Here is a 22,583-nt window from a genome sequence, read left to right on the forward strand (position 1 = left end):
GATGCCCGGGCACTGGCCGTCCACGTGGTCAGTACGGATGTGGAGGCAGTGCCTGGGGGTCCTGTCCTCGCCGTGTGAGGCTGTCCTGTTGGGCTTGGCAGGGTTCACCTGGGTGGTGTCGCCCCCTAGGGGGTGTTTTGCACATTCACGCAGTTTGGGCCGCCTTCCTCCCTGTGCTGAGTGGGCAGGGACCACGGGTGTAGACCGACTGGGTTAATCTGCCTCCGGGGTCCGTTCGCGAGGTGTCCTGCGATGGCCTGTGGAGATGCGCCCACCTTCTGTCCCTTTTCGTGTCGCCTGCCCTCCCGCACCTCCGCCCCACCTCACTCCTGCCCCCGCCCCCCACCCCCCCTCCGCTGACCGGCTTTGTGTGCTCAATCCCCACGGGTCTCTGGCCAGGCTGTGCGCGGGTCCCCACCATTCCCTCCCCCGGCCCCGGTCAGTGGTGGGTCAGGCGCCTACGCTGTTCAGCACCTGCCGTGGCCGCTGAGAATGGCCCCCCTCGGCCATTCACCCATTGTTTACAGGAAGCGAACAAAACAGACCTGGTGCTCACCTCCTCCTGGCGGAGACAGGCGGTAGATAAGATAAATCACGTTTACGGCATGGGCACGTCCGATGGGAATCAGCAGGCTGAAAGAAAACAAAGCAAGGAGGTAGACGTGCCGGGGGTGGGGGTGGGAGTGGGGGGGTGGGTAGGGGTTGCGGTTGTAGACCGAGTCTGGTGGAGTCCCCCCGACCTGGCGACAGTAGAGAAAAGGAGGTACGGGCAAAGGCAGGCCCGACAGGGAGCAGCTTGTGCAAAGGTCCTGAGGGAGACGTGTGCCTGGTGTGTTAGAGCAGTCTTGAGGAGGCTGGTGTGGCCGGAGGGCAGTGGATGAGGGACAGAGGGTGGGAGACAGCGACAGAGAGGAACCAGCGGCTAGATGCTGCAGGGCCTGCTGGGCTGGGCTGAGGTCTCGGGGCTTTTGCCGAGGGAGGCACGAGCCACAGGAGGGCTCTGAGCTGAGGAGGGACGCCGGCTGGCTGGGTTTCTGCTGCTGTGGGGGGGGTGAGGTTGTGGGAGAACAAGGGCGGGAAGGGGGGACAGAGGGGACAGAAGCTGGGAAGGCCACGCAGGAAGGGTTGCCCGGCCTTGCTTGGGAACTTTATGGGACAGGCAGATCCCCATGTGACTGTGCCTTCAAGCAGACCCTCAGAGGGCCGGCTCGGGCACGCGGCCAGAGCTGTGCCTACAGCGCTCGTAGGTTCATGGAAGACCGTTGAGGATTTTTGGTTTTAGAATGAACTTTTTTATTTTATTAAAAAAAAATTTTTTTTAAACATTTATTCATTTTAGAGAGAGCTTGAGCAGGGGAGGGGCAGAGAGAGAGGGAGACACAGAATCCGAAGCAGGCTCCAGGCTCCGCGCTGTCAGCACAGAGCCCGACGCGGGGCTCGATCCCGACAAACCGCGAGCTCGCGACCTGAGACGAAGTGGGACGCTCAACCGACGGAGCCACCCAGGCGCCCGTGAACTTTTTTAGCTGCAAAGAATTTTAGATTTGCAGAGGAGTTGCAAAACTCGAACAGCGTTTCCGTATACCCACACCTGATTTTCACGGGTTTTCCCTGATGTTAACTTCTGACATCACCACAGGATATTTGCACAACCAAGAAACGGACACGCTACCATGCCGTCAGCCGACTACAGAATTTGTTCAGATTTCCCTAGTTTTTCCCTAACGTCCACTTTCTGTTCCTGGATCGGAACAGGATCCCGTGAATGTAATGAAACTACGTTACGTTCGTTATGTCTTCTTAGGCTCCCATTGGCTGTGATAGTTTCTCAGACTTTCCGTACTTTGGATGACCTTGTTGGTTTTGAGGAGTACCAGTTGAGGAGTGTTTTAGAGAATGTGCCTCCCTTGGGGTTTGTCTGCTGCTTTTTTCATGACTAGACTGGCAGTCAGGGTTCGGGGAAGGAAGACTACAGTGGTCAAGTACCCTGCTCGCCACGTCATATTAAAGGTACGGACGGTCAACCTGATTTATTACTGGTGAGGTTGACCTTGATCGTGTGGCTTCTGATTCTATAGTCCTGGCTCTAAAACCCGGAAGCCTGTGACTACATGTAGACCAGCTCATTTCAATGCTCAAAACTCTGTGGGGTGGACGCAACTTGTAATCTGATTTTACAGAGAAGGAAACTGAGGCATGAGGAGGTTGTCGTGATTGCCCCGAGGTGATACATCAACTAAGTGGCAGAGGTGAGATTTGAATACGGGAGGTGTGGTTCCAAAGTCCATGCCCCCCCCCCCCGCTTTTTTAAATTTATTTTTATTTTTATTTTTTTAAAAAAATTTTGTTCATGTTTATTTATTTTTTGAGAGAGAGAGAGCCCGCACACATGCGAGGGAGCGAGGGAGGGGCAGAGAAGGAGGGAGACACAGAATCCAAAGCAGGCTTCAGGCTCTGAGCTGTCAGCACAGAGCCCGACGCGGGGCTCGATCTCACACACTTCGGGATCACGACCCGAGCTGAGATCCGGAGTCGGATGCTTAACCGGCTGAGCCATCCAAGCACCCCCGCCAAAGGCCACGTTCTTCACGGCCATCCATTTATTATAAAATACACATGTACACGTTCTGCGACCATCACCTCCATCTAATTTAGTATAAATGGAAACATCCCATATGTGAGCTTTTGTGTCTGTACTTTATTTCTTTAATCTTTTGCTTTCTTTTTGAGCCCCTTTTCGTGCCCTCCGTCTCTATTATGAGGATCGGTTTAGTTAAAAGTCGACAGTGTGATACGTAAGTCAACTTACTCGGGAACGTATCGTCAGACTAAGGAACGTCATGCCTTCTGCTTTGGGGAACCCGTGCCCGTCCCTGAGACACCTCGCTTCCCTGGGTGCCCGTCACCTTCGCCAAGCATTAATCTATGTATTGGTGACCTATCAGGCTGAATCTGATCTCTGAGGTCAGAGAATAAACAGAAATTGATGCTGTACCAACAGAACAGAACAGAGAGCCCAGGACGAGAGCCGGGCGTGTATGGACATGTATGTCGTATGTGACTGTGGTGGCCACTGGTCAGATCTGTGGGGAAAGGAGAGACTCAGTAAATGGAGCTGGGGTCAAAAAAAAAAAAAAAAAAGTCATCCATATGGGAAAGAGATGAATTTGGATCCCTGCCTCACACCATATACCCCAGGATAGTTAACAGATTCAAAGTCAGATAGCAACTTAGAAACTGTAGATTGTCGGGGATAAGGACAGATTCTGAACCGAGATACAGAAGGCATTTCCGGAAGAGGAAGGCTGGGAGATACGGCACACCTCTGGCCTCGATGCCCTGCTCCAGCCCTCTTCTTTCTCTCTGAGGCTCCGAGCAGCCCTCCCTGCCTTGCCCTGGGTCGGGTGTGTTAATCCAGTAATTAGTAGCTTTGGGGCCATCAGAACACCTTAGAGGAAATGCCTTCACGGAAGAAGGTGCTAGATCAAAGAAGAGAGCTTGTTTGCGCATCGTGCCTGGCTGCCCTCTGTTAGCCGCTGTGCCCTCCTGTCCCTCTCAGGTGCTGGGGGGCCCTTGATCCCGCTCTTTCCCAACCACCCCCTGAGCAGTCGATCGGTAGACCTGCCGCTCTGCCACCCTATCCAGAATCCAACCAGGTTTCGTTTCTTCCCCTGCCACTGACGCCTCCTCTCTGGGCTCCCTGCCCCAGTCCTCGCCTCCTGCAATCCACTCGGCAGCCAGGAAGATCCTGTGAAAACCCGCTAGAGCACAGCCCACTCTGTCGAGATCCTTCCCATCTCTCGGGCTCCTTCAGAATAAAAGCCCAGGACCTCGTCTCGCCACCCCCAGACGCCGCGTCACCTGGCCCTTGACCTTGCCTCTTCGACCCCTTTTCGCCTCCTTACGGTTGCTCAAGCACCTCCAGCACGTTTCCACCCCAGGGCCTTTGCACCTGCTGTACCTTCTGCCTCGGATGCCTTTCCCCCTGTATCCACATCGCTCCTATTCTTATCTCCTGCACGTCTGCTCAGACTCCTCTCATCCGTGAGGCCATCCTGACCACTTCAGCTAAAAATGCCTCCCCCGTCCTTCCCACCCCCTTGCCTCGCCACCTTTCTCCTCTGTCCTTGTCATTGTCCACTCTGCACTGTGTTCTGTGTCCCTGTGGTTTACTCCTGCCAGCAGCACCTTACTTCCGAGAGATCAGGGATGTCTGTCGTCTTCGTCACTGCCTCCCCAGCGCGGCTGAGAACGACACAACCTTAAATAAAACGGAATCGCTTTTGGCCACTGAGTGGGGAACCGGGCTTCGAAGGAACCAGAGAGGAAGCAGCAGCCCTCCAGGCAGTGCTCATGGACGGGTTTAGAGGACAATGCTGGTTGCGAAACCCAGAAAAGGGTGGGGGGTTCACTGAAAACACAGGCAGAGGGAGTGCCTGGGTGGCTCGTTCGGTTGAGCGTCTGACTTCGGTCGGCTCAGGTCACGATCTCGCGGTTCGTGGGTTCGAGTCCCCATCGGGCTCCATGCTGACGGCTCGGAGCCTGGAGCCGGCTTCGGATTCTGTGTCTCCCTCTCTCTCTGCCCCTCCCTTGTGCACGCTCTGTCTCTGTCCCTCTCTCAAAAATAAACAAACATTTTAAAAAAAAATTTTTTTTTTAAAGAAACGGGGAAGCGTGGTATTTTGGAGCCATCAGAATTAGCTAGTTCCGGAAGACACCCCCACTCGAACGAGAAATTGCAAAGGCGGCCCTTGAATCCAGGAAGAAAAGCATTTCGCTGGGGGAAACAGATGCTCAGTTTTCCTAGACATGAGAAGTGAGGCAGTGGGGCGTCTTGGAAAGCCGTCCAAGGCTTTGGTGTCCACGAAATCTGAGTTCAATGCCCAGAGCTTCCTTTTACCACGGAGTGGTAAACCTTTGGTCTGTGTGCATTTGGTTACACATCACATTACCTGACCAGTGATGGCTTAAATAATGTTCATATTTTTTCCGACACAATTTTTTTTTTTTTATAAACAAATGTCTTCCCGGGGCGCCTGGGTGGCTCAGTCGGTTGAGCATCTGACTTGGGCTCGGGTCGTGATCTCACGGTTTGTGGGTTCAAGCCCAAGTCGGGCTCTGTGCCGACAGCTCAGAGCCCGGAGCCTGCTTCGGATTCTGTCTCCCTCTTTCTCTGCGCCTCCCCGGCCCACGCGCTCTCTCTCAAAAATAAATTAAAAAAAAAATTGTTTTAATGAAAACAAACGTCTTGCCCTGTTTAGGTGGACCGTAATTTGTTCAGCCTATTTTCTACCGATGGCCAGGGGCTTGTTTCCGGTACCTTGCTGTGATAAGCACACATCGCCCCCACGTATGTAACTTGGCGGGTTCAAGCGGTACCTCTGGGATACTTCCGTGAAATTGATGCAGAAGTGAAATGGCCATAAGTCAAACTGCCAGTAAAGAGGAAAGGTTATAATCTCGAGAGGGACTGCCCCATACAGTCGATCCTCGTGATGTACAGATGCCTTGCTAATACAAAGCAAGGAGATCCTTGGAACCCCCCCCAGTCTGTGGTCCCCACACGCACCGTCAAGTTCATTTGCAGACCCGCGCAGAGCAGGTGGGGGGGGGGGGAGTGGAATTCGAGTCTCGCTGTGTGCCCGTCCCTAGCTGAGATCGAAAAAGCAAATACGCTGCCTCCTGTTTCAGCTCCTGCACTCCAAACAAGTCCCCTTTTCCTGGTCTCATATTTACTGCTACGTTTTTCACATCGGTGTGCCGGTCGGCGGTGAGGTCACTGTTTAAAAACGCCCCCCAAGGCTTGTGCTTAAAGGGCGGCCCCGGGCTCCCGACTGTCAGCGGCGAGTTTATCGTGGACGAGTCGGCAAGATACACTACGAAACACACACCAAACAAGGTTACGTATTGACGAGTTGATGAAAATGTGACCAGAGGCTCACAGGGACCTAACCCTGTATTTCCCCCCGAGAGCAATAGTTCGGGATTCCCCAGTTCAGCGGATCGGGGTGACTTTACAGAACGGAACTACCATGAGTAACAAGAATCGATTGTATGGGCGTTTTTTTTTTTTGTTTTGTTTTTGTTTTTTTCCACGCTAGCTGTGCTCTACCGGGATATAATTTACGTACCACAAAATGCACCAATCCGAAGGGCACGCAGCCTGATGAGTTTTGACAAAGATCACCCGTGTGACCGTTACCCAGATCCAGAACATTCCGCCCGTCGCAGGAGATTCCCCTCTTAGGGCGCCTGGGTGGCTCAGTCGGTTAAGCGTCTGGCTTCGGCTCGGGTCAGGGTCTCCTGGTTCGTGAGTTCGAGCCCTGTGTCAGGCTCTGTGCTGTGGGTCAGGTTCTGTGTCTCCCTCTCTCTCTGCCCCTCCCCTGCTCGTGCTCTGTCTCTCTTTCTCTCTCTCAAAAAGAAACATTAAAAAAAGGTTTAAAACAAACCAAGAGTCCCCTCCTTCTGTCCCTCTGCCTGCCCCCTTGAGGCAACCCCACCTCTGATTTCTTCCCACTGGTTTCACTTGTAAAAAAGGGGATCGCGCTGTAGTGGGTGTAGCCTTCTGTGTCTGGCTTCCTTAGCTCACCATGATGCATTTGAAACGTGTCTGTATTGTTGCAAGAGTCAGTAGTGCATTTCCTTTACTTGTTTTTATTATTTAGTTTTTTAATGTTTAGTTTTGAGAGAGAGAGACAGAGCACGAGCGGGGGAGGGGCAGAGAGAGAGAGGGAGACCCAGAATCCGAAGCAGGCTCCGGGCTCCGAGCTGTCGCGGGGCTCGAACCCATGAACCGGGAGATCGTGACCTGAGCCAGAGTCGGACATTTAACCGGCTGAGCTGCCCAGCTTTCCCTTTTATTTTTAGGGTTTGTTTGTTTGTTTGCAGAGACAGAGAGAGAGCACACAAGCAGGCAAGAGGGGCAGAGGGAGAGAGAAAATCTTAAGCAGGCTCCACACTCAACACAGAACCCAAGGCAGGGCTCGATCCCGCGACCCTGGGATCATGACCTCAGCCGAAATCAAGAGTCGGACGCTCAGCCGACTGAGCCACCCGGGCGCCCCTGTATTCCCTTTTATTGTTGAGCCGTATCGCACTGTGTGGCTGTAACACAGTTTATCCGTTTACCAGTCAGGATACATCTGTGCTGTTTCCAGCCTGGGGCTTCTGTGAAGAAGGCTGCTGTGAAAATTTTTGCCAGAGTGTTTTTGTACACAGTCTTTTCACTTTGAGCGGAATGGCGGGCCCGTAGAGTAGGTCTGTGTTTAACTTAAGTTTCCCCGGACTTTTCATCTTCTTCTGGGGTAAGCTGTCTAATAGAAGACCGTTACAGGGATTTGGGCCAACTCAATATTACCAGGCCACTGCGTTCTGATTCTTTGGACCTTCCCCCTCGGGTGGACAAAATAGCTGCTCCAGCACCGGCCATTGTCATCCGCTTCACATCAGTTTTTCAAGCAGGAAGCAGGAGCAGGGAGAAGTAATCTTCCCAGCGTGGGGCTCTTTTTAACCAAATGTAAAAATCTTTCCCGGGCCCACAAGTTAACCGCCAAGGAGGCCGAGGAAAGAAGTTTCTGACCCAGGGGCAAAGGCCTACACTCATTATGACTCATCCTCTTGGGTGGGTACGTTGTTGAATGAAACCAAATGCAGGTTCTGTTGACCAAGAAGTCAGGCTGGGAGTAGCTTTGGATAATGGGCGACTTCTTTAGCCCTGTTGACCTGTGAGGCCACCTCGTCACTGCCTAGGAACTGGTGGCTTGTGTTCAGTATGAGGGCAAAAGCCCTGGCGGGAGAACTTAAGACACAGAAACCCCTAGAGCGGTGGTTCTCCAAGCCTGGTCCCTGGGAGCTGATTGGAAATGCACATTCCCGGGCCCCACCCCAGACCTTCGGACTGTGAAATCCAGGCCTTACTTTAAAAGCCCTTCATGTGACTCTGCGGTGCGTGTTCAAGTTGAGGAACCAGGGGTCCAAAGCATGTGCCGTGTCGTCGGACCTCGTTTCCTCTTTGCTTCTTCGCGCTTGGTCCTGACCTTGAAGCCTTCCCTGTTGCCCGATGCTGTGGGAGGTCCTGTGTCCCGTCAACATTGCCATTCCTTCGGTTCCTTCCCCCCCCACCCCCCCTTTGCCATTTTCACTCCTTGGAGTTTCCTCCGCGTTTTATAAACCAGCTGTAAGGAAAAATGTGAGGGGCGCCTGGGTGGCTCGGTCGGTTGAGCCTCCGACTTCGGCTCAGGTCCTGATCTCACGGTCCGTGGGTTCGAGCCCCGCGTCGGGCTCCGTGCTGACGGCTGGGAGCCCGGAGCCTGCTTCGGATGCTGGGTCTCCCTCTCTCTCTCTCTCTCTCTCTGCCCTTCCCCCTCTCGCACTCTGTCTCTCAAAAATAAATAAACATGAAAGAAAAAATGTGAAACCTTGTCAAACGTGCAGCTTTACAGCCGCATTTAGGACGGCGGTGAACGGCAGAAAGTTTTGGGGGGGGGGGTGATGCACAAAACATAAACACCAGTTGCCGTCTGAGCAATGCAAGTTTTACAGGGCCCGCTTTTATGTTGTGCAACTAATTCCGTGAGTTTAGAACTCGAAAGGTCGCGGAAAATCAAGGTGGTGTAGGTTTTAGCTGCTGTCCGCGTTGCTTTTCTGGCTCTCTCTTCCCCAAAGGGGTGGGAGTGGGCGAGGAATCAACATTTTTTCCCTGTTTTCCCTTTTTTGGCTTTGAAATAGACACAGCATGCCAGTGGCTACACATCCAGGGCCGAGCTAGCTCTTACTGGGCCTTCCAGTGGAACTGAAGGAGTTGCCTCCTCTGGGAGGGCACAGTCCCCTCGTCTCCTGTGTGTGAATTAGAACAGAGTCCTTCCTCCAGGTGGATGTTGCCCTTCTCTGGGTCTCACTGGCACGAGCAGAGCCTCCGCTGGGATTTGAGGCCCCGCTTGTCCGCCAGACTCGATTCCTTTGTGTAGTCAACAACCTGTGCAACCGTCCATGGTGGTTTGTGTACATGTACTGCATACCCAGTATGGACCGGACGGGACGCGTCTACCTTAAAACGTACGCGCTGTATTAGTTTTCCTGCGGCTGCGCTGGCAAATCCCGCAAACGTGGCGGCTCGAAATACCAGAAATTTATTCTCTCACAGTTCTGGAGGCCACGCGTCCGAAATCAAGGTGGTGGCAGGGCCACCAGGGTACTCAAGAGTTGTGCCTCCTGAAACCTCTAGGGAAGAAGATTTCTTTTGAGCCTCCGGCTTCCGTGTCTTCACCTTTTGTCTGTGAGAAGGTCACTGGTCATCGGATTTAGGGCTCACCCGGCTGCCGTAGGAGGATCTCATCTCAAGGTCCTTCGTTACGTCTGCCAAGACCCTCATTCTGAATAGGGAAGACCGTGGTTACGGACCCTGGGTCGTAGACCTGTCTCTGGGGGGGGAACCACCCTGCAGGGCACTACAGATACCGGGGGAAAAAACCATAAGAGGGCAGCTTCTCGATGTTGCCTTACGTCGGGTCCACTGTGGGAACTCATCACTCAGTCGGCCTGTTAGACCCAAGTGTGCGGGAAATGAACTTGAGGGTTCTATGTTTCAGGACGGCGTAAGGCGGAGGGGGCCTGAGTGGGTCACTGGAGGAAGGTGGGAGCGGTAAGGGTGTTGGAGGAAGTCTACTCCCTGGGGTTGGGATGCGGGGGTGGGGGGAGGCAGCTAGCCAGGCTGGCACCATCACGTAGCTCCCGTGAGCTTGGGAGCCTGTCGGCCTAGGTTCAGATCCCGGCTCTGCGGACCCAGTGACTTTGGGCAAGTCACCTAACCCTTCCGTCTGCCTCAGTTTCCCCAGCTACGAAGCAGGTACGAGGATCATAGCACCTACTACAAAGGATTGTTGTCGGAATGGAGTGTCGTAGGGCAGAGTTCTTGGAATAGTCCCGGGTACTTGGGAGGTGCTCTCCCAACCTTGGCTTTGGTGCTGAAGAGGAGGAAGCAGGACGTAGGGGCAGCCGGGGGGCAGAGGGGACAGACCCCGCCCACCTCCCGTGCCTGGATTTCCAAACACCGGTCTGAGGGAGGCGCCTAAGTAGGGGTGCGACTTGGGCTTGGGCAGGTCAGGCTCGTGGCCAGTGCGCAGGGAGCTGGCACAGAGGGGCCGGAGGCCAGGGGACCCTGGCCACTGGGAGGCAGGCTTTATATCGTCATTTGTGTGTGGCTGGATTGATGTTTTTACCGGTGGACTCGCGCCCACATCCCATATGCCAGCGCCGCGGCTCGGTTGGTTAAGCGCCTGCCTCTTGGTTTTGGCTCGCGGTTTTGGGGGTTCGAGCCCCGCCTCAGGCTCTGCGCTGACGGCGTGGAGCCTGCTTGGGATTCTCTCTCTGCCCTTCCGTTGAGTGACTCTTGTGAACGAGTGAGTGAGTGGACACAACGATGCAGTAAAACCCTGGGCCGCGAGTTAACGTGCCCCGCGAGTGCCCCACGCGTCGAGCAAACATTTCCAGTAAGTTTCAACTTGAGGAACAAGCGAGGCCTGGCGCTTGCGAGCGGTCCCTGTGCCGTCACACGTCACCGGATCACAACTGAGCCGACGGTTCTGGAAGTTCGCTTTGATAGCACCAATGCTTTGGATTGCAAGCACGCTTCCGGAACTCAGTGGGCTTGCAGACCGAGGTTTCGCTGTGTTCAAAATGCGTGCCAAGCGGGGGGGGACGTTGGCACGGATTACGTGGTGCCTGCTGTGGTGTGGAAAGGTGGTCGCGGGGGCTCCCTGTTGGACCAGGTGTGACCCCGTGGTCGCTGGGTCCTGGGGGGCGTCTCACGAGGTCCTGAGCGGCCAGCGCCGGGGGCTCAGGCAGCGTGTATCTTTGCCAGTCGCTGAGGAAGCGTTTGAGTATTTTATTAACGACGGGTGCAGCCGGCCGTGAGCGAGCAGGCCGGGTGGACGGTTGGGTGACGAGAAATGGTGGGGGTCTGCGTGTGGGCAGGGACGGTGGCCGCGGAGAGGAGGAGAGAGCCGGGGAGGGGTGGGAGGTGGAGTGGGTGAGACTTGGGTGGAGTCAGAGGCGTGAGGTCCAGGCGGGTCCTTAGTCCCTGGGGCGGGCTGTGTGGCCTAGGGCTTCCGGGTAGATGCCCCCGTGGACCAGGCAGAAACCAAATTGCTTTCCGTGACCCTGCCTTGGAAGTCAGCAGCGTTTCTGTCGTGCCGTCCTGGTTGAAGTGGTCGCACAAGCTCTTTTCGATCCGAGGGGGATGGCAGGGTGGCCCTGGGGGGGGGGTGGATCCGGGGAGATCAGTGACGCTGTCGCAGCCGTTTTCGGGACACGTGATATGCCGCGGTGGCTTAAAGCCACGTCGGGGCGCCTGGGCGGCTGGCTCGGCCGGTTGCGTGTCCACCTCTCCTCGATGTCGGCTCAGGTCATGATCTTGGGGTTTGTGAGATCGAGCCCTGCATCAGGCTCTGAGCTGACCATGCGGAGCCTGCTTGGGATTCTCCCTCTCCCTCTCTCCGCCCCGCCCCTGCTCACACACACTCTCTCTCTCTCAAAATACTTGCCTCCATGTCTGTGGTCACCGGTAGGTCCCCTAGGTGGCTGTGCTTCTAGGGCTCGACCGGGCGTGAGCGGGGCCGGTGCAGGAGACGGGCATGTGACTCTTGTCCCCCCGCGGGCTAGCCCCGGCTTCTTCCCACGGCCGCTGGGCAGAGGGCGGGAGCGTGCCAAGGCCAGCCCAAGTTCGAGGGGTGGAGCGACAGACCCCATCTCTTGGTAGGAGGGGCTGCAAAGCATACGGGCCCAGGGAGAAGAATTTCTGGCCACGTTTGCAGTCAACCACAGCGACCCTTTGCTCAGCTCCCCTTTCTACCAGTCCTCTTCCATTTTGCTGAGCCCTCTCCATCCGTGATGCCCTCGACCCACGGAAGGCCGAGAGAGTCCTTGAGACGGGTCGCCAGGATACCTGGAGATGCGAGCTAGACGATCAGGTTGCGTGCCGCTGCAGATAATGGGAACCGTAGTGGTGGGTTGAGCTGTAAGGATTACGAAGTCTGGAGGCAGGCGGTCCATGAGGAGTTGTTGAGAACCCAGTCTTCTTCTGTCCTCCCAACCGCTATCCTCCGCAGGCGTGCCTACCTGCCTTGGGTGTGTTGCCTCATTGTTGCAAAATGGCTGCAACAGCCCCAGGCATCTCAGCTGTATTCAAAGCTGGAAGTGGGGCGCAAAGAGATTTTCTCCCTAGGGGACCTCTGTCTTTATATTCTGGAAGAAAAATTTTCCCCCAAACAGCCCACAGTCTTCCCCAAAATGTCTCATTGAGCAGAACCCGGCGGTACCCTTTGGCTTTTCCTGTTTGCAGAACCGTCCAAAGGGTACAGAACCGTGAGTGAGTACAGAACCGTGGCTACCCTAGCTGCCAAGAAGCCTAGGGAAGCGAACGATACAGGGGGTAGGGGTGCCACTGCTTCAGTCTAATTATTTTATTTTAACGTTGTCCTTCTTTCGAGAGAAAGAAAGGGGTGGAACGCGAGCGGGGGAGGGGCAGAGACAATCCCAAGCAGGCTCCGCTCTGTCAGCCCAGGGCTCGATCCCACGACCTGCGAGACCATGACCTGAGCCGAAATCAAGAGTCGGACGCTCAACCGACCGAGCCCCCCGGGCGCCCCTAGCCCAATTATCTTCAAGCCACCTTGACCGCGACCCACCGGAGGAAATGTGTCCACGTACGGACGCACGTAATTGAAAGCGATCTCACACGCCGATATTTAACGCTTTACCCGTGCCTGGTGCCTTTTTAATATTTTCTAGTCTGTTCCGTTCCATTTTACTCTATAACCATTCCCCCCCCCCCCCAAAAAAAAAAAAAATCCTGGTCACAACCTGCTAATTTGATTTCACAACCCTCCAAGGCGTGACCCATAGTTTGAAAAAGACTGACTCAAAACAGCCTTTGTTTACATCTCGGAGCTGGCAAGTGTTACTCTGAACAGCATCAGGGCTTCTGTGAGTAAGGCGGAGGGAGGGTTGGGGAAGTGGTGTTTGCAAAACGCCATTGCCAGCGGGAGGCTTTGCTGCACCGTCTTCTCTCCTTCCTGTGGCAAAGGATACAATTCTGTCCGCTTTCACTTTTGTTACCTGTCACTGTCCCGGGCGGGGCGGGTACTGACGCTCACCCTGGGAGGTGAGAATCGGCCTGTTTTCTGGAGCTCCGCGGAGGCTTTCAATTCCGGGTCCTGCTGGGCCGTCTGGCTTGTGCCGAGCTCCTGATGACAGTGCAGAACTCGGCTTGCGTTACCCGCGCGCGGGAGGCATTCCCACGATTTTCTGGAAGGACGCTCTGACATTGTTGCGTCACGGCTGCTCCCTGGAGCTGCTCTCTTGAGCTCCTGGCTTTTCCTGCTTTTTATAGCGAGCTGATGGCGAAGAATGAGGGCTCCAGAATCACGGGGTCTGAGTTCGAGTTCGGGCCCCCGGACGTGCGGTTGTGGGGGGGGGGGGGGGCGGTGTCCTGACCCCTCTCGGGTCCCGGTTTCCTGAGCTGGTGACCCGCAAGGCAGCATTTTTCTTCCTGCCTTCCCGGTGACCCGGAGGGTCCCGTGGATATGCAGTTAGCACGAGACCTGATGCTGGGGAGGCACTCGGCCTCGGCTGAGTGTGTGGGGCGGCGCCTCTCGTGGGTCGGCTGTGGCTCCGTGTGCCCCCTTTGTCGTGGGACTCGGGCAGAGCCACGCGGAGGCTCTTAAAGCGTCTGCTCTGAGGGAACGCGGGGCATCCATTCCTGTGTGGACGACTTTGGGTTGGCAACTTTGTGCATTAATTGTGGCCCCCCCACCCCCAGTCACTTTTTTTTTTTTTTCAACGTTTATTTATTTTTGGGACAGAGAGAGACAGAGCGTGAACAGGGGAGGGGCAGAGAGAGAGGGAGACACAGAATCGGAAACAGCCTCCAGGCTCCGAGCCATCAGCCCAGAGCCTGACGCGAGGCTCGAACTCACGGACCGCGAGATCGTGCCCTGGCTGAAGTTGGACGCTCAACCGACTGCGCCACCCAGGCGCCCCGCCAGTCACTTTTTTAAAAGCTTTTGAGTATGCTTGTTGTTGAGACGGGGGGAGGATTCAATGCCACCACTGGACACGCGTCCCAGGGTCAAGGATCGGGTCTGCTTTTGCTCCTTAGGGTATCCCGCGATGAGGGTATCCCCGTGCTGGACGCACAGGGCTTCAGGGGTGCCCTTTGTACCAGGCCGCTCTGAACGAATGAATGGGTTTGTCTTCTCTTGTTCCGCACGGTCATTGATTCCGTCCGCGAATATTTACCGAGCCCCCCCTGTGCGGGCACCGGCATCCCACAGGCAAGAAAACACAATGAACCATCAGACAGACAGTCATGCGATACTTGGGATTAAAGGATGTTTTTCAGCAAACGTTTCTCACCGCGGAAAACGTCACGCGTGCACCGAGTAGAGACCAGGGCAAAAGGCGGGCCCCCTCCTCTTCAGCCAACCTGGTCAGTCTCCAGGTTTCCACCACTCTGGCCAGACCAGCCCTGCCCGCGATGGGTATGGGCTCGATCCGCGCTGCCCCGGGACGGCGGCCACCGGCTGCGTGCGGCTGTTGAGCGCCTGGCAAGCGGCAAATGTGATCGAAAGGAAACGTTAGGGGCGCCTGGGTGGCTCAGTCGGTTGATCGTCTGACTTCGGCTCAGGTCATGATCTTGCGGTTTGTGAGTTCGAGCCCCGCATCGGGCTCTGCGCTGACAGCTTGGAGTCTGGAGCCTGCTTCGGATTCTGGGTCTCCTCTTTCTCTGCCCCTCCCCTACTCACGCTGTGTCTCTCAAAAATTTAAAAAAAAAAAAAAAAAAAAGATTCCCTCTCTGCCCTTCTCCCCCACTCACTCACTCTCTCTCTAAAATGAAATTAAAATTTAGGGGCGCCTGGGTGGCGCAGTCGGTTGAGCGTCCGACTTCAGCTCAGGTCACCATCTCGTGGTCCGTGAGTTCGAGCCCCGCGTCGGGCTCTGGGCTGATGGCTCGGAGCCTGGAGCCTGTTTCCGATTCTGTGTCTCCCTCTCTCTCTGCCCCTCCCCCGTTCATGCTCTGTCTCTCTCTGTCCCAAAAATAAATAAACGTTGAAAAAAAAATTAAAAAAAAAATAAAATAAAAAAAAATAAAATGAAATTAAAATTTAGGGGCGCCTGGGTGGCGCAGTCGGTTAAGCGTCCGACTTCAGCTCAGGTCACGATCTCGCGGTCCGTGAGTTCGAGCCCCGCGTCAGGCTTTGGGCTGATGGCTCGGAGCCTGGAGCCTGTTTCCGATTCTGTGTCTCCCTCTCTCTCTGACCCTCCCCCGTTCATGCTCTGTCTCTCTCTGTCCCAAAAATAAATAAACGTTGAAAAAAAAAATTAAAAAAAAAAATTAAAATAAAATGAAATTAAAATTTAAAAAAAGTTTTTTCAAAAATCTTTGATAGTCTTCATTGTCCTTTTAGAAAAAAGAGTTGTTTTATTCTGAGAGAGACAGAGAGGAGAGAGAATCCCAAGCAGGTTCCGTGCTGTCGGCTTAGAGCCCCACGTGAGGCTCGATCTCATCCACCATGAGATCATGACCTGAGCCAAAATCAAGAGTCAGACGCTTAATGAACTAAGCCACCAGGTGCCCCAATTGTCCGGGTTTTTTTTAATTCTTTTTTTTTTTTTTTAACCACGGTAAAATACACATAACATACAATTGACTACCTTACCCATTTTTAATTTTTATTTATTTTTTAATGCTTATTTGTTTTTGATTAAGAGACAGAGTGCGAGCATGGGGAGGGGCAGAGAGAAAGAGGGAGACGCAGAATCCGAAGCAGGCTCCGGGCTCCGAGCTGTCGGCACAGAGCCCGACGCGGGGCTCGAACCCACGGACCGTGAGCTCGTGACCTGAGCCGAAGTCGGACGCTCAACTGAGCCACCCAGGTGCCCCTCATTTGTGTCCTTCAAGCCTCCTTCTGCCTGCTTGGGTGAAGGGCTGCAGGGTGCCTGGTTAGCCCCGCGTGGGCACGTTTCTTTGGCCGTGATGGCCGTGGCTTCTCCATAACCACTCCGTTTGGCCTCATTTATCTCACCTGAGAAATGGGCGTAAAGCTGGCCTTGGAAGGATGCAAGGGGGCGTGGTGCCGGGCGGCTTAAGTAGGACCGTGTCATGACCCATCACGGAAGCTGGTGACATATACAGCCTTCCTCCCGCGGTGCTCACGCGGCAGCTGGCACCTGGTGGAAAAGCTGGAGCCTGGGGGGCTTTTTTCCCCAACCTGACTGGCCGGAAAGCTTTGGGGGGTTGCCACACCGGCTCATGTCCACAGCGGCAGTTGAATGCTTGTGAAACACTTTGGCACACGTGAGGACTGAAGGCGTTCGTGCATAACGATCCCGTGGCGGGGGACGTGCCGTTAGCCCCCTCGGCCTGGTGGGGAAACTGAGGCACGGGGGGTGGGGGGGTGAGTAACTGGTCGCGGGGCACACAGGTTGGGCGGGAACCCGGGCTTCTAGATCCAGGGAAGGTCCTGGGCATCAGTGTGAGACCATGGGGGACAGGAGGCAGGGTCAGGGCTGACCTTTTCTCATCAGCCGGCCGCGTTTGGCAGGGCTCACAAAACAGCGACATCAAGGGCAGTATCGATCCCAGTGCCTGCTGTGTGCGCACCACAGCCCGGGCCCTGTCCTCAGAGACTCTCCGCCAGCAGAGGAGACACAGGGACTGTGATTATACGCTTTTGGCCCGGGAACACATCAAGGCACGGAGAGGTGAGGTCACCTGCCCGGTGTCGCCCAGCCCACGCACGGCGGAGCGGGGATCTGTCGTTTCACGCCGCGTCTCTTGGCTTCCGGCCGATGGGAGACGGGGGAGGCAGAGGTGCGGAGCTGATCGCTGGCCTGCTGTTTTCCTCTTAATGTGGAAACTCCCCACAACGGCCAGCGACCGGCACCCGAAGCCTTACCAGCTCCCACCCGTCCTGCCACACCTGTCTGGCCTCTCCCCCGCCCCGCTACCACTACTGGTGTTGATTCTTTTCTTTTCTTTTCTTTTCTTTTTTTTCTTTTTTTTTTTATAGCGTCTTAAGGTAAAATGTACACGTTTTGAGCACACACGCGCAGATCCAAGCCGTTACGTTTTAAACCCTCACTTAACTGGCACCTTCACTGGCATCCCCCAACGCAGAACGTTTTCCTCTCGCCGAAAAGTGTCCCCCCCCCCCCCCCCCCGCCGTTCCTTTCTCTGCTGTGACCATCGGAATAAAGACGCACGGATGAAAACATTCTCCTGGGGCGTCTGGGTGGCTCAGTGGGGTAAAGCGTCCGGCTCTCGGTTTTGGCTCAGGTCGCGATCTCGCTGTTCCCGGGATCTGGGATCGAGCCCCGTCTCGGGCTCTGCGCTGACGGCGTGGAACCTGCTTCAGACTCTCCACACTCCCCCCTGCCGCCCTCTCTGCTCCTCCCTCCCCTGCTCGCTCGCTCTCTCTCGAAATCAATAAGGAAACTTGAACATTTTTTTCGGCGAGACGTCAGGAGCCTCCCGCTGGACATGTACCCCCGGACCCCCCGTCTGGAGAGTCCCGTTCAGGAAACTCGCGCTCCCGGGCGCAGTTCTGCTGGCCCGAGGTCTGCGGAGCTGGGACCACACCTGAAACTCCAGGCTGGGAGGAGGGAAGGAACCAGTGGGAAGCTGGGTGCTTGTGAACACCGCCAGGCCAAGGCGGTGCATCCAGATGGGACACGGATCCCAGGATCCCACGTTCCTGGGTCTTGTGACGGATTGCTTCCTAGGTCTTCCCAGGGCCGGGCGCAACCACTCCTCTCCCCCCTCCCTGCCCCTCCCTTTATCGCTGTTTCGGATCTGAACTATTCCAAGCATTCATGAAATGATAACAGGCTGTTGGCAGCTTCATCTTCTCCTGACATTTTTGCCATAGTTGCTTCAGATTCTGAAAGGAAAACAGCCTGACGAGAGGAACGTCCATCCGCGGGATAGGTGGCTAAGAGCGGGGACTCTTAGCCGGCCTTGGCTCAGGCCCCGGCCTGGCCCCTTACCAGTTGAGGGCTCCTGGGAGTAGACATCACGGGCCTGAGCCTCACTTTCCCCCTCTGTGGAATGGGGCTAATAAAAGTGCCTATCCCGGGGGCGCCTGGGTGGCTCGGTCGGTGAAGCGTCCGACTTCGGCTCCGGGCACGATCTCACGGTTCGTGGGTTCGAGCCCCGCGTCGGGCCGTGTGCCGACAGCTCGGAGCCTGGAGCCCGCTTTGGATTCTGTGTCTCCCTCTCTCTCTCTTCCTCCCTCCGCTTGCCCTCTGTCTCTCTCTCTCTCTCTTTCGAAAATAAAAAGGGATTTAAAAAAAAAATTTTTTTTTAATCTTTAACATTTTTTAAAGGTTTTTTAAAGAATTAAAAAAAAAATGAAAACATTAAGAAACAAAGAAAAGGTGAAATGGGTTCGTGTGGGTAGAGCACTTAAAACCAGAAGCAGGCCGACACCCTCCCCTCCCCGTGGCCGTTCGTTCCAGTCGATCCTCCCATCCTCCCTCGTTATTCGTGATCCCGTATCTGCCGACACGTGTAACCCACAGATCGATACCGATGCGCTGCCCTGGTCACTTGGGGACGCGTGAAAACGCTTGAGTGGCCCAAAGCACCTGTTCCCGCTGAGGCTGGACGAGGCAGCACTTTGACCTCTCATTTCACCTCTCACGATGCTTAGCGCCACCCCGTTTACATCCTTCCCGCTTCTCGTTGGCGGTTTGGCTGTTAAAAACGCTCCCCCCCCCCGCCCCCGGCCTAGCACCGAGCGTCGCCCCGGGTCCCCGAGGCGGCCGTGCAGAACGGAGGCGCCTCGGATAACGAGAATCGACTGTTTGCTCAGGTCGAAGCCTCAGTGAATTATGTCGTGTAAGTGCCAGCTTCGTGCCCGGCTCAGGTGACACCGTATGGCCAGCCATCGCGCTCCGTACGCGATAACGGCCGGTGTTGGCTCTCGTGCTGTTAAACTTGTGTTTGACCCCTTCCTTCCTCGCTGCAGCTCCCTCCCTGTCCCTGGCTTTCTCTCTCACAGCCTCCCTCTCGTTCTGTCTCCACAGCTGGCCCCCGAAAGGACGCTCCCCAAGTCCCCAGCCGGGGGCCCCGCATAGACCTGGAGTGGACACCCCCTCCTTCCCTTCATGATTCGTTTGTAGCGCAGGTAACCGGCCGAGGGTCCCGGTGCGTGCCCCGAGGGGCGTGTGTCCCTGATTCCACCTCCCTGGGCCCACCTTGACCCCTGGGCGGAGAAGGAACGTTCCTTCCTGGCGGAGCCTGGCTTAGCCCCTCCGTCTCCGGCCTTGGACCGCCCCCCGCCCCCCCCCTGCCCCGGGTCATTTGGACCATCCCCCTGCCTCCCTGCCAGCTGCAGGTGGGGATCTTCTCCCCACTTTCCCCTTTTCTCCAGATGCTTTGCAGGTCCTGCCTTTCTGTCCCCTGGCTGGGCTTCCCCCCACTCCCCGCCCCAGCCCCTGCCCCGGGCTGGTTGGGGAGGGCAGGACTCGCCGGCCACAGGAAGAAGGAAGCGTTGGTGGGGCTGGGATGTGGAGCCGGACAGAACATGTTGTCACCGCTGCGAAAGGCAGCGAGAGCCGGGGAAGGACCTCCAGGGACGGTCCCCGCGGCCAGTCATTGCTGTGTGTTGGGGGGAGCCTGTGCCTGCCGGCTTCGCAGGCCCCGAACCAACTATGAGAAGCCCCTTCCCGAGACTCTTTATGCCCCTGGAGTGCTTGGGGGGTCCTGGGAGTTGGGGTGATGGTTGGGGGTGGCGGTCACAGAACGCTGTCACGGGGGAGGGGCTCTAACCAGCTGGGGGCGCACGTGAGGTTTTGTATGTGTCTGTGTGTCGCGAGGAGGGGAACCCACGACAGTCACCACATCCTCGGTGAGGTTCGGGACTGTTCCCGCGTAGGGCAGACCGCCCCCCCCCCCCCCCAGCCACACCCTGCTCCGGGCCAGACCCTGCGTTCAAGGCCTGGCTCTGCCCCCTGTTGGCTGGGAAATGGATGACAGTCTCCATGTCCCCAGTTACTCCTCTGCGACGTGGGGATGGCAGGACCTCCCCCCTTGTGGGGTACCGTGAGGATTGAAAGGGTTATGTGTGCGTGAAGGCCTCAGCGCAGGCCCACATGCGATCAGGGCTCACATAGTCTCAGTCAGTGTCCTCATCGGGGGCATCAGATGCTGGGTAAGAGGTCAGGGAGGAGGAAAAGGCAGCTGTCTCCGGGCGGGGGGGGGGGGGGGGGCTCCTGGAAGGCTCTCCCCGCCCCCACCCACACCTGTAGACCCCAGGGAACAGACACCCTGACCTTCCACGGACGTTGGGCCCAGGGAACTGTCCTTGAAGGGAGGGTCCTGGCGTGCCGCACAGACGTCTAACCTTGTGTCCCCTGCCCTCTTCCCGCCCCACCCCGTGCAGTGGCGATGGATGATGAGGATGGGAGGTGCTTACTAGACGTGATTTGGTGAGTAACAGCCTCCTCCTGCCCTCCCTGCCCCCCCCCACCTCCCCCCCTTCACCTCCTCAGTGTCTCTCCTCTTCTGTCTTTCAGCGACCCTCAGGCCCTCAATGACTTCTTACATGGATCCGAGAAGGTGAGTGCTGGGGCAGGGAGGGGCCTCCCTGGGGTAGGGGGCTGTGGAACTGGGGGGCTGAGAGACCTGTGCCCCGGATTCAGTAGACCTCCGCCTCGTGCCTTCTGTGAGCTGAGCCCCCGGGGTCATGGCCAGAGCAGAGGAGGTGGCAAATCCCTGCCCTCACACCGTACACGTTTCCTCGGGGAAACAAAGCAGTCACCGACCACACCCTGCAGAGCAGGATAAAAATAAGAATGTCACTTGCACAACAAAATAGTTTCAAACAAAGCGGGGGTGGGGGGGGCAGGGGCTTCTTCAGTGTGGGCGGGGAGGTGACATTGAAGGCCAAAGTGGAGGATCAGAGGGAGGCACCCATGCTGCTCTGGGCAGAAGGGCAGGCAGAAAAATGCAGGAAAACATGCTACGGTCAGTGAACAGAAAGAAGGCTGGTGGGGCCGGACTGAAGGGGAAACTGGTGGGGGGGGGGACACTGGAGCGGACAAAAGTCACAGGTCACGAGGGGCCTGGAGCAAAGCAGGAAGTAGAAGCGGGCTGAGCCATGAGGAGTCGTATCGGTTGTCTGGGGCTGTGTAACAAATTATCCCGACGCTTAGTGACTTAAAGTTTGTTAGCGCTGTCACAGCTCCTGAGGGTCGGGACTTGGGCAGCCGCTTCGCTGGGTGCCCCTGGCGCGGGGGCGTCTGTCCTGAGGTTGCAGTCAGGATGTCGGCCGGGGCCGCTGTCATCCGAAGGCTTGTCCGGGGCTGGAGGACGGGCTTCCACGATGACGCGTTTCTGTGGCTGTTGGCCAGAGGCCTTGGCTCCTCAGCACATAGGCCTCCCTGTAGGGACAGCTTGAGTGTCCTCAGGACGTGTCACTCTGGCTTCCCCCACAGTGAGTGACCCCAGGGCCAGGGCCAGGAGGAAGCTCAGTGCCTCTTATGATCTCACCACCGAAGTCACTCTGTATTCGTGAGAAGTGAGTCACTGAGCCGGCCCGCGATCACAGGGAGGGGAACGTAGCGCCACCTCTTGGAAGGAGAAGCGTCAGACGACTGTGGTGTGGCGGCGAGGACAGCGGGACGATGGCGGCCGGGGCCGTGGGGTGGGCACTAAAGCGGGGGGGGCTCCGGGTGCTGGCTTTGGGGGTCCGTCTGGAAGGCAGAGCCGACTAGACCCGCTGGTGGAGGAGTCGTTGAGGAGGAGAGTGTGCGAATGCCTCCTAGATTTGAGTGGGTTGTGTCTTCTGAGGCTGGGGTTCGGGGGGACAGATTCCACGAGCACAGGGGGGCCCCTCGTTGGCAGTGCTGGGCGCCCGGGGTTCTGGAGAGACATCCACGTGGAAAGAGACTGGGGAGGCTCAGCCATGGACGCACATTCCGTGGGCCCTTCCGTGGACGTCAGGTGCTGTTTCAGACATGCGCCTTGGGAATCAGGTCCCTGCCCTCCCGGAGTCAGGCTGGGCATGGGCGCTAGGGGCCCAGATGGTGGGGGGGTGGGGGGCACGCCGGGCACTTGGGCCACATAGAGAAAGGAGTGACTTAGTAAGGAGAGACGGGTGGTTGTTGGGAGAAGGTGGCGGGTCCGTCGGGTCCCGAAGGATGTGCTGGGATGAAGGCTGAAGGCGGGGCTCAGCTTGGGCAGAGGCACGGAGGCAGGAGTCTAGAGTTCAAGGCAGGCGCGTCGGGAGAGCCTCGGACTCCGTGCCGGGGACACCTTGGGTTTTAAACACGCCGCCAGGCCCCTTTCTTTGGGGCCTCTTTTCTGGAGGCAGAGTGTCCCGCGATGCTGACGCCCCAGGTGCCGTCTTTGTCCCCTGGTCCTCTGTGACTTCAAATTGGTTTTTGTTCTAGAGCAGGGCCAGCCCGCTGCCCAGCTGACCTTGACCTGGGGTGGGGGCGGGTCTTGTTGCAGCTGGATGGTGACGACCTCCTGGATAACCCCGGGGAGGCCCAAAGTGCCTTCTATGAAGGTCCTGGGG

General features: G+C 56.6%; 1 protein-coding gene across 3 annotated transcripts in view; it reads left to right on the forward strand.

The window, feature by feature from the left end:
* BICRA (BRD4 interacting chromatin remodeling complex associated protein) overlaps positions 1–22,583 on the forward strand; it is an 80,699-nt gene that overhangs the window by 36,210 nt on the left and 21,906 nt on the right. For 2 of the 3 annotated variants that reach the window (XM_047836715.1, XM_047836716.1), the window contains exons 2-5: positions 19,087–19,187; positions 20,445–20,490; positions 20,578–20,620; positions 22,517–22,582. In XM_047836715.1, coding sequence (XP_047692671.1) covers positions 20,450–20,490; positions 20,578–20,620; positions 22,517–22,582 — 150 coding nt within the window. In that variant the 5' untranslated portion in view covers positions 19,087–19,187; positions 20,445–20,449. The remainder of the gene's footprint in view (positions 1–19,086; positions 19,188–20,444; positions 20,491–20,577; positions 20,621–22,516; position 22,583) is intronic. The other variant, XM_047836717.1, reaches the window with a different exon arrangement.

The sequence above is a fragment of the Prionailurus viverrinus genome, chromosome E2 (assembly GCF_022837055.1).
Source record: "Prionailurus viverrinus isolate Anna chromosome E2, UM_Priviv_1.0, whole genome shotgun sequence".
In the NCBI taxonomy this organism is placed as follows: domain Eukaryota; kingdom Metazoa; phylum Chordata; class Mammalia; order Carnivora; family Felidae; genus Prionailurus; species Prionailurus viverrinus.